At 33.8% G+C, this 16,526-nt stretch overlaps 2 protein-coding genes across 9 annotated transcripts in view; one reads left to right on the plus strand and one right to left on the minus strand.

The window, feature by feature from the left end:
* The first annotated feature begins 1,864 nt into the window (after positions 1–1,864).
* On the plus strand, positions 1,865–5,952 carry LOC124179933 (pre-mRNA 3'-end-processing factor FIP1). Its single transcript, XM_046564812.1, has 4 exons — positions 1,865–2,089; positions 3,065–3,982; positions 4,976–5,304; positions 5,503–5,952. The coding sequence occupies exons 1-4, from the start codon at positions 1,919–1,921 to the stop codon at positions 5,621–5,623; spliced, it is 1,539 nt and encodes a 512-aa protein (XP_046420768.1). The 5' UTR covers positions 1,865–1,918; the 3' UTR covers positions 5,624–5,952.
* Positions 5,953–6,649: 697 nt separating this feature from the next.
* The window catches only part of LOC124181623 (maternal protein pumilio), a 106,535-nt gene continuing 96,658 nt past the window's right edge, over positions 6,650–16,526 (minus strand). For all 8 annotated transcript variants that reach the window (XM_046568347.1, XM_046568345.1, XM_046568344.1 and 5 more), the window contains one exon: positions 6,650–15,163. In XM_046568347.1, the coding sequence (XP_046424303.1) occupies positions 14,848–15,163 (316 nt within the window). In that variant the 3' untranslated portion in view covers positions 6,650–14,847. The remainder of the gene's footprint in view (positions 15,164–16,526) is intronic.

Below are 16,526 nucleotides of genomic sequence, written 5' to 3' on the forward strand. Positions count from 1 at the left end.
TTTTTCGACAGTTGGATCATAACACTTTATGCACGTACCTTTCAAATGTATGTTACAATACACTTGAAGTTGTAAGAAGCTTAGTCCTGTCTCTTCCTTGAAAAAAAAAATCGCCGACAATCATCCTTTCATGACTTTAAATCAGGACACTGCCTCAAATACTGTCTCATATACGGAGCATCCATTTCATCTCCATGAAATTTAGCGCATCCTTGATGTATCACAGTTACTCTGAATTTTTTTCCATACGAACACTTTTCAAAAAACAATTCTGCTGATCTACTCAACGTAGATACTTCACTTGCGACTAACTAAAACAACGTTGAATGAAAAGTTGTTGCAGTAATTATGAATATCAATGTTATGGAATACGTCGAGCACGTGTCGAATAGAATAATTCTTCTGTTTTCATATTACAGCCGTATTATTATAGATCATCTAGTAAGTCGCAGTCGACAAGTAGTCTCACGTACTTACTTTGTACCGACCCAATCTCAAGCTCTCATTCCGACACTACTTTGGCTGCTACGAATGTCGTTGCGAGCTCGTTAGGTAGAATCGATAGAGCAGAACCCACATACGCTCTTAGGCCCACCTGGGCCCACTTGCCCTCCGAAAACAGGTCACATAAATTTACCCAAGGGGATCCGTCTTTATGTTCTTCAGTCAACGTGTAGGACTTTCATGCCTCGTATCCGAACATCACAAGTTTTTTTGGTGTAATCTTCGTACGCGACGTTTTGTGGAGATTCAGTTAAGTGGTGAGTAGTATTAAAATGTATTGAACGTGATTTTGGAAATTCAAAATATAGATTAGATTGCGAGGAATACACTTTTTCTTCTGTTCCGTCGACCCCTTCTTGCTCGACTCTGAAAATTTATGAAACCTTTACATTTCTGGTAAAAATTCTTTTTCGGAAAGTTAAATGGCGCAGTCGTATGTGATTGGTTGTGTACGAAATAGAAAAATGTTTAATACTTTTCAAGTAAAAATCTAATGTTTTCAAAGCATTAAAAGCCTGCACGATGAAAGAAATATATGTATAGTGTCTTAGGTATATAATGTATAAGTACAAATATAACAGATATAGAATATAATGCATACATGTATGATCATTGGTTATAGACAACTAGATTGGTCGGATTTCATCCAATGTAAACTTACACCGTAACGTTAACCTATTACAATTTAAATTTATTATTTATCGCGATGGATGTAAAATATTTATTCAGATTCACGTATCAGCTAATATGATCTAAATTTCTAGGGTCTCATATCCTTAGAACATTTAATCCTGTTTCCAGTATTTCAAGGCTCCTTTCTCCGCGGGAGACTCACCAGTCTCAAGGGTGGGCCGTAGTTGTTTTCGACGCTGTCGCATGTATCTCGAATTATCAAAGTCCCCGTATCTAAATCGCAAAAAAGGCATAAACGCCCCATTGTACATGAAATTCTGAACAAAACCACCCCAAACACTTTCATTTAATGAAAAAATAAAGAAATGACACAATTTCTACGAATTTACTCTCGCGCATTTGTATGTATTTCTTTTATGCCATTTCTTTATTTTTGCATTACTAGGGGCTTCGCTTCTGTGCGCCTCACTATTTCCTTATACAGTGTCTGTTAGACAGATGAATTTATTTGTGCTGATCTGATGACAGGTCCGCAACAGTTGATCGGTTGTTTCCTCCAATGCAGCGCCAACCTGATAATACTATTATTATTGGCACATTTTCATCCCTACCATCCCTTCCCCACGTACATCCCTAGATAGCAGCGTCGCGACATGGCTATTTCTAACACTAAAAACTACGGACAGCAAGAGAACCACACCGCTCTGTAGAAAATTGACTTCGTTGCTAGACCTGTATATAAGACCGTGTACTGATCGTTGTATAGCCGGGGATTGGAAAGATGGCGGATGAAAGCGAGGATCAGTGGTTGTACGGTGATTCGGTAGATGGGAAAGAAGTTTCGTCGGCTCAATCAAGTTTGGAAAACTCAAGAAATGAAGACGCTCCCAACTCATGTCAAGAGTCGTTGGTCTTGGGTGCCCAATTACCTTTTTCTGACGGACCACCAGGAGTAAGCATTTCACCTAACCTATATTTTGACTTATTACATTGCTGTTCATTACTTTGGCCCGTGATGTCGCCAATTAACGTAAATTCAACTAAACTGCTAAATTTCCTGCCATGGCTTCAGTATATCCTTTGTTGAGTCCATTTTTTGACACATCTATTTTTGTAGGTATTTGGAAACATGTCTGGGTTATAGGTTAGTTGTACTGATTCCTCGCCGTAATCATAGATTTTGATTCATGATCGCATGTATTTTACCGTGATATTGCTACCTACGGTGCTTTTCCACTTCCAAAATTCAAAATTCTACAAAACTGATGATATTTTAAGGCAAATCACGAAAACGCCTAAAAGAAGTATTTGTTTCAAGTAATGTACTGTTCTAAAATTAACGTGAATATTATGGGAAAGTACTCCAAATAATTTAAAAATTAAGAAAAATCTCACAGGATTCTACTTCGGATAATGTTCAAGTTAATCAAGAAAGTTCATTGTTCGATAACATCATTCACAATGAAGGTGAAAGTCAAGAAAAGTTTCTAATTATATCTGTCTCAATTATTAAAGCTTATTGTGAAATAAATAAACTGCCAGCTGGTTAATTTAAAATAAATTTGTCAAAGTGGTTCATCATGCAATAACAATATAAAAGGGGATCAACGGATTTCTTCTGAAACCTAGGATGTAACAAGAAAAGAAACGAGTAGCATGGTCGTGGTCCAGTAAGGTCTATTTTCCAAAAGTCCATGGATGAGAAATCAAATTGACCATGATCCCTTTATCCCAATGCTGCGTCATGTTTCATCATTTGTACTTCATGATGAATATTCTATGTTTCCGTGATATTCAAAGAAAGTAAAAGCAACTTTGCCAGCTTATATTCGGAAAGTTGAATCAAGAGAAAATCCCCATTTTTTTTTAAATTTTATTCTGTTAATCAGTGCATAGTAATTTACAAATATACTGTACTTGTTTGCAGGTGTCTGAAGACACAGGGCTTCAAGAAAACCATCAAATGGGAGAATTGGAGGCTGAAGTAAGTAATGCGGATAGAGAGAGTAACGAGAATGGAACAAAAGAGATGTCAGGCCAGGAAGATGGAGAAGCAGCAACTGATTCGGATTCAGATGACGATGTGCACGTCGTCATTGGAGACATTAAATCCACTCCGGCGTATAGCAGTCTAAATATAAAGCGCGGTGGAATGCTAACCGCTGCAACCGGTGCCCCAGATAAGTTGAACAAGCAGCCAGGAAAATTCAGCATCGATGAATTTGAAACGATTGGAGTCATCAATGGAATGCCTGCCCACGAATTCAATTTGGATCAGCTTGAAGATAAACCATGGAGGCAGCCTGGAGCAGATATAACAGATTACTTTAATTACGGTTTTAATGAAGAAACATGGCGAGCATATTGTGAAAGGCAAAAACGAATGCGTAGCGAATCTGGGGTTGGGTTGATACTCAACGCTGGAGGAGGAGGAGGCAATAACCCAGGAGGTGGAATCCGGGTGCCGCAAGTAGCAATTACTAACGATAATAGTAAGTATTCAGGGATCATGGGACCCAAGAGGGCAGGTCCACCGCCTGGCCGCAAAATGGCAGGAACTATAGACGTGATTGGAAGCTCTGGATTGGCCTCCAGACGAAACTTAGATAAATCACCACCTAAAGAAAATGTTATTCAAGTAATGACTGCTGATAGAAGGGAATACTCTAGAAAACCTGGTTTTCCTGACATGAGTGTTCCTCCTCCTGGAGCAGGAATGCCACCTCCCTTCGATATGCCTCCGCCAGGATACGCCGGGGAACCACCTCCTTTTTACATTCCGGAAACTGATCCTTATTATCAAAGCTACGAACCTACGCAGGACAGCCAGTGGGGAAATGATCCTGTGAGTAGTTTTTCTTGCTCATGTCGAAATGATATATTACAAAAATTGAATGTTTTTTTTTTGTTTAGCAACACTTGCTGAATTGATTCCTTTGTATTAGTTTCCGATACTAAATACGAATCTGATATCTCTGTTTCAGTTTTCACAAAAACATTAAATGATATAAATAATTCATTAATATATTCACATGTGTAATTTTACACAAGCAAAATTTCAAAAAATAATCACCATATATTTATTTGAATTGTTTCAATTATGGAGTTTATTATCAAAAAAATTTAGGATTCATAAATTCAGCAAATGTGATTAGATTGTCTATTCAGTCTAGATAAATAGCTGTGTCACAGAAATGGCCATGTGTAGTTTTGGATTTGAAAAATACAGATATTCAAATGCATAATCCCATTGTATGAGTCTTGCAACAAATGTTTGCAGTATGATATTAAGAATTCGAAATTAGGTATATATTCATGTATTTTTAACAGCTTCTTTGCTGAAACAATAGATAAAGTACATTAATATTTCCTAGGTTCGAAATTTTGGTAGTCTTGGCTGTATTCGTTGAAACTATTTGTGGATGATGCTATTTTGACCAAACCAATCATTTTGTGACTTTGCATTTTTGTGAGTAAAAATCTATTAATTACTTTTGATCAAAGAAAAATCACATTCTATCTATATATTGTTCACTTCGATTGAAATAGTGCTCGTACAGTTTCCTTATCTGTTTTAAAAAGATTTTGATGAGTAATACGATGATACCTTATAATAAATACTTGGCAATAGCCATAAGTGGCAACTTTTCCAATTGTGTTATTCACGGTATTTCTCCAAGTTTTTAGTAAAAAGCTGCAATACGAAATGATTTTTTGACAAGTCCTCTATAAAAAAATCATTTCTTGGAAAATGTTTCCTGTCTAATGTATAATAAAGAAATAGAGTTACATTTTGCTAGCTGTTTTAGTGGATGGTTGAAATTATTTTAAATTTCAGACATGGCAACCAACTAATCTTGCAATTCCATTAACGGAAGGTGAAGAAGACAAAGATGCTGGCCCTAAAACAATTCCTACTATGGTTCCGCCGATAGCAATACCAACTCTTTTACCTCCGAGAGATTCTAGAGAAACGAGAGACAGAGATAGAGATAGGGACAGAGACTCCATGGTGCGAGATAGAGAGAGGGACCGAGAACGTGACAGAGAACGAGAGTCTGTGTCAAGAGATCGGACAAGAGAAAGGGACACGGAGTCTGTCTCGAAGGAGGAAGATAGGGATAGGGACAGGGATAGATCGAGATCTCAACATCGCCACAAAGAAAGGTAATTATTTTACCAGATAGTTTTATTTTCAATCTTTTGTGATTCAGATATTTTTTTTATGCAACATGAAATAAACTTCAACGTCCGCAATGTGGTATTCAGTGTAGATTGTGGATTGCAATATCAAATAATCCAATGTTCCAAATATCGGAAATATTTAAGAAATTTTTAAATACTACAATTATTCATACCTTCCAGGCATAGGCACAGATCAAGATCGCGTTCACGTCGGCACAAATCCAAGTCACGCAGTCCTAGTCGGCGTAAAAAGAAATCCCGTCGATCAGAGCGGGAGCGTTCCAAAGAAGAAAGTGAATAGCCCTGTTGATTTCCAATTAGCTGTATGATTTTATCAATAACACATAATTTGCAAGTGGTTTTTTTTTACTGTTCCATACTGCTTACCGTTTTAATCCATTCTCCTTATCAGTTATTACGGGAAGTACGTGAGTAAGCTGATGTGAAAACCAACGATTTATTATTGTGTATTATAAGAGGATATTCTGATAATTTATGTCAGAGTTCAGTCTACATTTTTTTTTGCGCTATAATTTGAATAAGTAAAAATATACGAAAATATTCTTGACGCTGAGTTATAGTGAACATTTTGTGAATGAGAGTTACAACAATAAATCTTGATACCACAGAGTGAATTGTACTCTATTTTGTTCTAATTTCCTTCCAAATTTTTTCCGTAATGAATGCACATCCAAAATTATAAATCCAGTTCCAGGTAAGTAGTTAAAGTTTATAAAATTGATCACGAGAAACCGTTAAAGCTGAACGTACCTGTTGATACCTCACTGTTTCAAAAGCCGCAGGGTTTCTTTGATTGCTTTGCCTGTAAGAACAATCCACTAACTGCTCTGCTAGAGGAATCCAGCATCTCTGCTGATTGAAAAGCACTGGATACTAGTTCATTCTGGAATTCTAATTAAACACAATCATTATATGAAGATATTTATATTAAACCCTAATCGAAACTGAGCCTTTTGCTTAGAGCTCTAGTAGTTTGATGTACATATTAAGGGGAATGTAAGCATAGTTCATGAAAGTTGCTTTTCATAGGCAAGTGCGTGCGAATTTGATTTATACATCTTATATTACTACATCTTACTGTGTTAATATTTTCTCATATATACATGTCAAAGATTAGGAAATAAATAATAAAATATACAAAAATACAATCATGTAACTCGGAGCGGTCATTTCACTAATAAAAAATGTGTAGCCTTACAGTTCATCCACTGTTTATACAGAACTGCAATGGATATTGGACTTGTTTTACAAAAAAAGTAAATGATAATAGCCTTAAGGATAAGAGGTGAAAATTAAAGTCAAAAGATGTGAGTAATTCCCATTCAATGTATGGTTTTATATCATAATGTTATTACAGAAATGGTATTTCATTAATAATTAAGAGTAATTATATTTATCGGTAAATCACTTGCGGTTTAAATCAATGGATCGATCTGTTGTCGAAACAATGTGGATTATCGCACATGCGTCTTTTTCCCAACTACACATTCCGTTTCTTTGTTTGTTACTTTTTGCTTCGTTTTTTTTTAAATCTCCAAAACTTCATCATACACAATGGAAAAAAATGTTACATTTGTACAACCATCATATACATGTTACATTTAGATTACCGTTAATTCATTACCATTTTTTAAAATACGCATGTTTACGTGTATGTGTCTGTGTGTGTGTGTGTATGCAAGGTGTTTAGCATGTGTGTAGCTATGAATGAAATGCTGCTAGAATTAAAACAAACTAGCACGACTATACCATGTGTGTTATTGAACTTGAACCGAATTCTAGAAGTGTTTCTATGGATATACAAAATTTATCTCTCAATGGAATATTACTTATTAGGCACTCAGATACTCTAATACCAGATAATTATTAGGAACATTTTTTTCATCTACCCACGACTACAAATATGGGTAGTTGATTCTGGTATAGAATTCTTCTGCTGTTCCAAAAATGTGAATCAAAGTTTAGAAGATTTTAGATAAGCACAAATCAGATGCCAATTCAATTCTTCAATTTAACTATCGATGTACTTTCAGAATATTTAAAACGAAATAAGTTTTGTAAACTGATCGCATTGATCTTGTGAATATAATGATCCATTAATTTTCAGAAGCTTTTTAAAAATAGGGTTATTCTTTTTCGGTTATTTTGAAGTAAAATATTAAGTGAAATTTAGTATATACATAGTAACGTTCCTTATTCAGATTTTTCAATGTGCACTATCTTGCGTGCAATTAGTTTTGAGCTGAATGGCGAATAGGAGAATAAATAGGATCTAAGATAGGTACTCATTGCGTACAAAAAAGAACTTAACTCAAGCGATGAAACACGACATAATTAATAATTATAACGATTAATTAACTGCATCTACATCGCAATCTGCCTTCGTAGTGCAACAAACGTTATTTAAAACTATGCTGAAGTATTTATAACTTGATTAATGAATTATTTATATCTTCAATAATTATCAGAGGTGATTTTTTAGAATGCTTCCCTGAAGCCCGCAGCACTAAATGACTTTAAAGGGTAACTGATAAGACTGTAACTTCTTGAAGTCTTCCGAGTTAAATGCAGTTGCAACTTTAATGAACAAAATTGAAAAGAAAGAACAAATAATTGAAAGAAAGTTATTCATCACTGAATGCGCCAATGACACAACATGAAAAGTATGCCTAGGCCTTGCTGCTAAGTAACACAGTAAATAATATTGAATAATAATGAAAAATTAACTTAAATATGACCAAATCATAGTAGAAACACTCCAACACTATCCAAGAATGTACAGGAAAAGAATATTTGATTACATGCCAGTGTTACACTTGAGTATGCACCTTCCGCATTAAGAGTGTTAATAGTTTGTCGAATTGGATATAGAAACATCAGATTCTTAAACTTTTTCCAAATCTGTTTTTTTTCAGGTCTCATGTATTAGAAAATCAACTCGATTATTCTTCTGTATTACTTTGAAAAATTTCATCCAACACTCTTGTCCTCCTGTACACTTCATTCTACCAATTAGTGTCAAAAACAAGAAAATATAAATGAGTGAAAGACCGAAAGATAGGAAACAAAAAAAAAGTAAGACAAACTGAAAAAATGATTACTTAAGGATGGCGTTGTTTAACTTTTTAGCATTTATATCTTGTAAAAACATTAATCTCGCAACGTCTAGTTTCTTTATGCTTTTGGACATTATCTATTTTTGTTGGGTGTTCAAACTTTATGGACCTACCATGTGAGCCAGATAATTAATAGTGCATTTAATATACTGTTTCTGATTGCTTGTTTTAAAATGTTATGTAATGACATATTTCTACTCACACTACACTGCCTGTTGTAAAAAACATTGTCGAAAATGATTTTTTTTTGTGGCTATTTCATAATCTTTCTACATACTATACACTAATATACAAGTTATTCAATTTTTCATGTATCTGTCCATCCCACTTATCTACTTATTCTTGTCTATTTCAAATATACTGCGTTCAACGACCTTACACTTTTAAATCTTCCCGGTCCGTAATTGTATGCTGCTATAATATCTAACAATTTTTCAAGACGTTTATTTCGTTCCTGTAAGGTCCAATATTTTTCTAAAAGAAATATTAATTCTTTTTGCAGAATTCACATTTGAAACTGAAAAATGGCGGATAACACTTGCAATTAGCAAATATTATGCCGTTGTTAAATTGACGCGTATGTTAGTGCAGTGTAATTTACATATCAACTTACAATTTCGAATGAAATATTATAGAATGTAATTTATTGTAACAGCATACATTAAACCAGTGTACAGTGTTTTTTTAATTACCTCTAAGAATGAGAGTTTTATTTTTGTATTTTATGTATTGAAATATAGTAATTTGGAGAATAGCGCGCTACTGTACATCAGTCTTAACATCAGGGCGCACAATTCCCGTACTTTCAAGATTTAAAGAAACTATGATTTTTTTTTCTCAACTGTGTTCAGCGGCATGGTAATTTAAACCGGTGGGTGTCTACAAGTGGGAGGTCGCAGATCTGTTATAATACAATTAGCATGTAGTAAAATCATATACAATTGTTACAATGTTTAAATAGTACTTATTTTATATATCAATAGGTTAAAGTTAGATATACATATACAGATATATATATATATATATATGTATTTATATATATAATCAATATTTATATGCTACTCAATATTTCAAAGTATTATTTTAAGAGTTCGACACTCCTTGAAATGAGAACGTCCATTACATTAAAGAGTCAGTAACAAACCATCAATTTTCAGTTTTTTTTTGTCCATCCTGAATCTAGTGCAGTGAAAGAAAAAAAATATGAATACTTTACGCAAAGCGAATCACTATATTCATGGGCAGAAAGTGTTCCACGTTCATTTTCACAACTACACATCCCATTTCAATACAAAAACTGTCATCCTATCTTTCACCACTTTAAGAAAAGCTTTACTGTAAGAACGGGTGAACGTTTTCCGCCCGTATCACGATTACGCATAATTAAAGAATGAGAGTAAATTTATAATTTTTGAAGTTATTACTAATTTAGCTTTAAAAAAACTGGTGATTAAGAGAAGCGAATTGTTATGGATGTAATAGAACAGTTTAGCCTGTAAGGATTTATGAATTGTGGGGCATCAGTTGCGTTTAGAACGTGAAATTTCTAATCTGTATATGCAAAGCCTCTTCCAAAAGCGTGAATCGAGTTTGCAGATGTCTGTGAGATGCATATGACGCTAGAATGACAATGTACAAGAAGTTTTCGACAATTACTAGATTTACAAATACAAAAGCGAAGACTTTGCAGTATATGAATCACTGGGTGAAATATAACTTTATATAAATAGCCAACTAAATATGTGAATTTTTGAATATCAAGTATTACAAATAATTTATAAACTATACAGTGAACAATCATGCCACACAAAAGGCGCCTATATCTCTGCCATTAAGAGAATCAAAGTATGTTGATGTGGCTGACTACGGTACAGCAAATTCAACTAATCAATTTTCGTTTTGGTGTTTGCAAAGTCTAGTAAATCATTGTTCCTTCATTAAAAAGTGACATGGAGTTTTTTTTTCGATAGCAACGAAATCTTGACACCAGAATAAAAATGCCTGATCCACAAATTACGCGGTTTAGTATAAGGTACAAAATTTCGCACTTAAAACTTGATGGTATCTCTTTACTACTCACCACTAATGAGATTTTAATTAACGAGAAGTAAGACAGATGGTAAAAGTTTATCAATAAAATTATCTTAGGATAAAACCATGACTATGAATTACTTCATCATTATCGTTATTACTAGTAATGAGAAAACTGCAGCAGATTGTCAAACACACATGAATTGGTAGGAAATCTGGGATAGCTGATGCTGATGTTTCAGTGGTTTGCAATTCACATGGATAATAAATAATGATTGTAAATTCATCAGAGTGATTTGAGTAATGTGAGGGATCTGAACAAGATATATCTGAAACAAGGATGCTTGCTGTAAAATCTACCAGCAAAGTATGATCACTATCATCTTTTTACGAAGTGTATCTTTGTAAACCAGGCATGAAATAACAAAGATAATTAATAGATTGAAAGGCTGTGTATTAAATGCAGTTTTTATACATGACCATGCCTCTGGTTGGAGCTATCGGTCAATATGTTTTCTTTTTTTTCACTCTATATAAAAAATTTACACTATTTATAATCAAAAATGTTAATAAATTGAAGGAGCTTAAGTAGGTTAAAGATATAGCAATTAGATATTAATGTTTTCACTAACGTTGATACTAAACATTAAGTAAAGTCAAGGGTGTCTATATTACCATATATTTATAATGTGTTATGTCAGTTTGCTTATCTATATGTATATGTATATATATATATATATATAGCATATTCCTAGTGATTAGTAATAGTCATCATATAATGAATACAATTAAAAGAAAGAAGCATTAATCAAATAATAATTATAGTAACATAATAGTAATAATCTTAGTAATAAGACATGAGAGAGATTTTGCATTCGATTTTCAGTTGGTTTTTTTTTTTTTTTTCTTTTCTTTTAATCCGACGAGATAATAATGCGATAAAAAATGCGTTTTTTTAATTTACAGATGACGCGTGATTTACAGATGAAGGAACCGTATTCCTTATACTATAATTATATGTTCATTTTAATATTTTTATATATTTATAATTTGTGTGTTATTAATCCTGTCAACGAGGGGTTGCTGGAATGTCTGTCAGTCCGGATGTGGTGTGACGTTAAATTCGTTATGCATAGGTCTCGAAATGCCTTCTTCTGGTGATATTTTAGTTGAGGGATCTTTCAATGTATAAGCCGATAGTCGGTAGTGTTGGAAAATAATAAAGTTTGTTATGCAATGTCTAAGGCTACTACTCCACCCACGCTAATTTTATTTGATCGGTTTGTTATACTTTTTTTTTAATAATAGCTACTCTCTATTTCCCCAAAAGAAGAGTAGGGTACATACCTGAGAAATTCTCAATTTCACGAATTAACCGTTATTTACAATATCTTACAAAGAAATTCGCAAAATTTTTTTTTCAACTTTTTTTCTTTTAATACAAAATCGTGGTGCATTGAGTTGGTTGCTGGATTTTTCCTTGTTGCATTTTATTGTGTACTTATAAAAACGAAATATTTTAAATTTTACAATCTGCGCACCTCGCATGTGTCAAGTTTCCATTCCACAACGCGTTTTCATTTGGAATAAATTAAAATTACTTTTATCATCTAATAAAAAAAAAAAAATTCATGCTTTCCTTGCATTTTCTGTTCATATCGCGAAAGAAAATTGTTTCAATAAATAGAAATCAGGATTAATAGATTTACAACAACTCCGCGTATGTTTCATGGATGCACTATAATAAATATGAGATTGTAAGAATGGGCTGCATTTATTCTATTTTCAGAGCATTCCTCAGTCCTATCACTACTCTTCATTTCATCAACCTACTTACGTGTGAGATATGGTACGAAATGATAGCTACATAATACAAGTGTCACCATAACACAAATAACACGTTGTGCGACGTTGCATCATTTACCATATTTATGTCATCACGGGGTACGTTTTTTGTTTCTTTTTGGATTGTTTTAGATTAAAAAAGAAGATAGATAGGGGAAAAAAAACACGCCAACTTTTTAAATTTCAATAAAGGTAGTGTTTCCTTATCATGAATATTCGAAAATATTGAAAGTACATGTTTTCCCCAATCAACTTGTTCACTAATTTCTTTTCATTTGTTTTTCTTATCTCTCGAACTCGAATTCAGAAGAGCATTTCGAGCAGTGCACCTTAATTAGTCATATAATACACTCGGAACGAGGAAGGGGATAGGGACAGCGGAAATACACACATGTTGTGCGAGCTGAATTGTTGATTTTTTAGCCGAATATTTTCATTTATACAATATACAAGTAAATTCAATTATATTCAAATATTCCACGCGAAAGGCGGATTTAGTGGTTTTGGGAGAAAGAAGCAATTGCCTTCTGTTTGAAGATGTCTCTTGGTCGAAAAATTTGACTTATTTTACAAGTGGGGGCAGAATAGTAGATGCTGACATTAGAACATAAATCATATTTTTAATTTAATTAATTAGTAATTATTATAATACATAATATTCACAGTGTCCGTTAAAAAGGAAGGGAGGGATGATGAAATAAAATTATTACTGAATTTATGGTTCTTCGCGGGGCGGAGGAGAGGAGTTTTGGGAAATGGGGCATACCTATACACATTTGATAATTATTTATATCACAATTTACAAAATTTGTCTACTAACATGATTTTTTGATCGAAGGGTAAAAAAAAAAAAAAAAAAAAAGACAAGAGAAAACTGTGCTGAAATGAGAAGAGAAATCTTTTGAATATCCCGTGGTTTTTTTTTTTCACTGGCGAAAATATTTTTGTAAGTTATTTCTTTTTTTTTAATTATAAAAAAAAAATATGAAACGGCGGTATTACACGTATAAATATTTAAATTAGGGGGTAGGTCAAAAGTCAGATCAGGTCAGGTTAGGGCCGAAGGGGTGCTTCAACTTCACTCCCATGTCAAACGCTATGCTAGCTTTTTAAATAACAGCTGGCTCTAATCCTACCAAATTTTTTTCTCGTGTCACAAACCAATCAGTGGATATTTTAAAACCAGTATGAGAATAACAATAATACTACGCCTGCACGGGCAGTGTACATACATAACATAGATGTTATATATACTCTACCCATCGCTTACATTGATTAAATGCATGCAGCGCTATGGTCTACCCTAGCTGTCTAGACATTTCAACTTTCTATTCAAGTCATATTTTTTTACTCTTTTTTTTCGTCACGCTATAGTGAAATAGATTTTTTTTTCAATCATGTTTTCAACCATATCCCAGCTCTACACATTTGCGTAAGATTTTTATGCCTGTACCCATCGGGGTTTTGTGCACAGTACGTTTCACGTACACAACCTTCCGTAATTATTACACAATCTTTTCTCCAAAATGATTTCTCCGATTAAGTTCAACGTTAGTATCTCTTCAACATGGGTGGATGGTGGGGAATTGAAAGAGAAGAGAGAAAGATTGGAGGATATTATAATATAGGTATCAATAAATTCAATGTGTGGAATCCAGCCAATCTGTGTGTAGAATAACTAAACAGCACAGTATTTAGCAACATTGCGATTGTTCCTAAATACTGTAATGGTAGGTATATCATTGTATTACCAATTAGCAGCCTCAGCTGCTGTGTGAATCGCTCATATTCTTTCTGTACCGAATGTGAACTTGGATTTTTACACCTCTTGTCCACGAATGATTATATATATATGATTATATATATATATACCACCCAATACTCGCCCGTATATAGCGGGATTGCTTTATTGTAGCTCAGCCATACCGGGGTATTTATTGGGTTGGTATCCCTACTATTTATTATCCATGAAAAGTCACGGTACAGTTTTTTTCTTCTTCAACGAAACATAATCGATCAAGCATTATTTTAAAAACAAGGAGGAAAAAACGACACAACATCCACCAAATGCAGATATATCCATAAGAAATAATGATTTCAGAAAACATTCTCAAGTCTTAATACTCAAACAATCTTCCAACAATGCGAATTATTAATCAGCAATGTTATTCATTGTATTAGATGGACTGGATCTCATACTTTGCTTACAACGGACTGCCATGAGTATGAAAATTCGAAAATCGAAATGTGAATAGGAAAATTTTACCAAAGATATGTAATAACGTGTAATTTAATACGGAATTAAATTCTCTAAATCAATTAGGCATTTTAACACCAAATTTGAAATACGTTATACATACTTATGTGCAACAAGGGTGGCAATTTGGTAACGCTTTCACAAAAATAACAAACACATTTTGATTTTCGATTTACAATACTGAAGCTAAGCGAGATATTATTCGACACGTGATAATAAATTGTTGAATGGATGTGCGAAGAATTCATTTCGTATTTATAAAACCTGAGTAGGTTGTTGGGCCTGAGTTGAAACTGAACCAGCAGTGGAGGCTGGAGGACCAATCGGCCCGAGATCTCCAGCTCCAGTAGAGGTGCCAGACGGGGTTGTAACACCCATCGCAGATGCGGTCTTCATAAAGAATTTCTCAAGTTTCACTATTATGTGCTTCCCATAGGTGTACTTGCGAAGGCTTCCAAGATGCGGCCGAATCTTGTGCATTAAGACCTTCCGTTGGGCGGGTTCTGCCACGTCAATCATCTTCTGTACAACGTAATTAGCATACTGATCCTTCATCATAACATTCAAAGCGCTAGAACAAAAAACAGATAATATTTAACACATTAATGCTACTTATCTTCAATTAATTATCAACTATAACTGTCGTGAATGATTGTTCACTTCAATTTCAAGTTCATGAACAATTGCGAGCAATGTTGTAGATTAACAATGTAGGTAACATTATCTAAAATAACCATCTTAGATAGTCGGTTCATCTCACTTAGTAATGAAGATGAATTTGAAGTTCATCTTAGTTTTTTTTCCCGTATAAAAATAACGAGCTACTAGGAGTCTATACAAACAATTTCATGTAACTATCGTGCCAATATACGTTGAAGTACTTTCGTTAGTACAAAATTGATGTGTAACAAAAGACCATTATTTTTCTTAGCAGCTCATAAAGATTACTTAGAATAGGGAACTTGCATGTTTTTTTAATTTTAATTTTATTCGAAAGTAGAATGAAAAATAATGAATTCCCCAAGACAGTTTTTTTTTACGAGCCATATTAACGCCAGAAATAGTATCGTATACTATTTTTTCCTATTAAGTTGCGCAAAGTTCGACCACTACAATTATTTTGAATAATTGAAACGAATAGAATGGTGGCGTTGTAGTTGCATGCAGGTTCCCTATTGAAAATCAGATTCTTTCATCACGCTAAAGTCTTTTCGGTAATGCACAAATCTAAAAGTTACTATTCCACAGAAGGATTAAAATTCTGTTGTAATCCATTGGTAATTATTAGCGCTGTGCGGGTACCAGAATTCTTCGAGTCGGGTCGGGCCGGGAAAAATCTATTAGTTTGGGGTCGGGTAATCTTGGAATTTTCGGGATTCTCGAAAATCCCGAAAACTTCGGTATTCACGTAAGTCCGGGAGTTCTGAAAACATCGGGATTCATAAAAATCTCGGGATTCTGGAAAATATCAATTCTTTCAAAATTTTCTGGATTGCCGGATGTCCCGATGAAAGATGATATGCGTTTTACTGAAAATATTGATGTCATTTAGATAAACTATTCACTATCAGCATTTAGTATTTGGTATTTGTTCAATATTATAAATATTAAGGAAGTAAGGTTGCCTAACATTAAGCTTTTTCCAAAATTTTCGGCTTCCCGAAAATCACGGGTTTTCCAACCATTCCGGGATCGTCAAAAATCCGATCCGATACAAACCTGTCTCAAACCCGAACTTTATTTCCCAAGATTTCGGAAAACCCGCACAGCCCTAGTAATTGTCAATTTACAAATATAAAAACATATACCTATACTTTCATCTTCTTCAGATAAATTTGTACAGGAATTAACTTTGTAGATAATAATACTCATTACTTTGTAAAACACTGATTTTGAGAGTAAATAAGTAACCCTTGATCTTAGTCACATGATTG

The sequence above is a fragment of the Neodiprion fabricii genome, chromosome 4 (assembly GCF_021155785.1).
Source record: "Neodiprion fabricii isolate iyNeoFabr1 chromosome 4, iyNeoFabr1.1, whole genome shotgun sequence".
NCBI classification, from domain to species: Eukaryota; Metazoa; Arthropoda; class Insecta; order Hymenoptera; family Diprionidae; genus Neodiprion; species Neodiprion fabricii.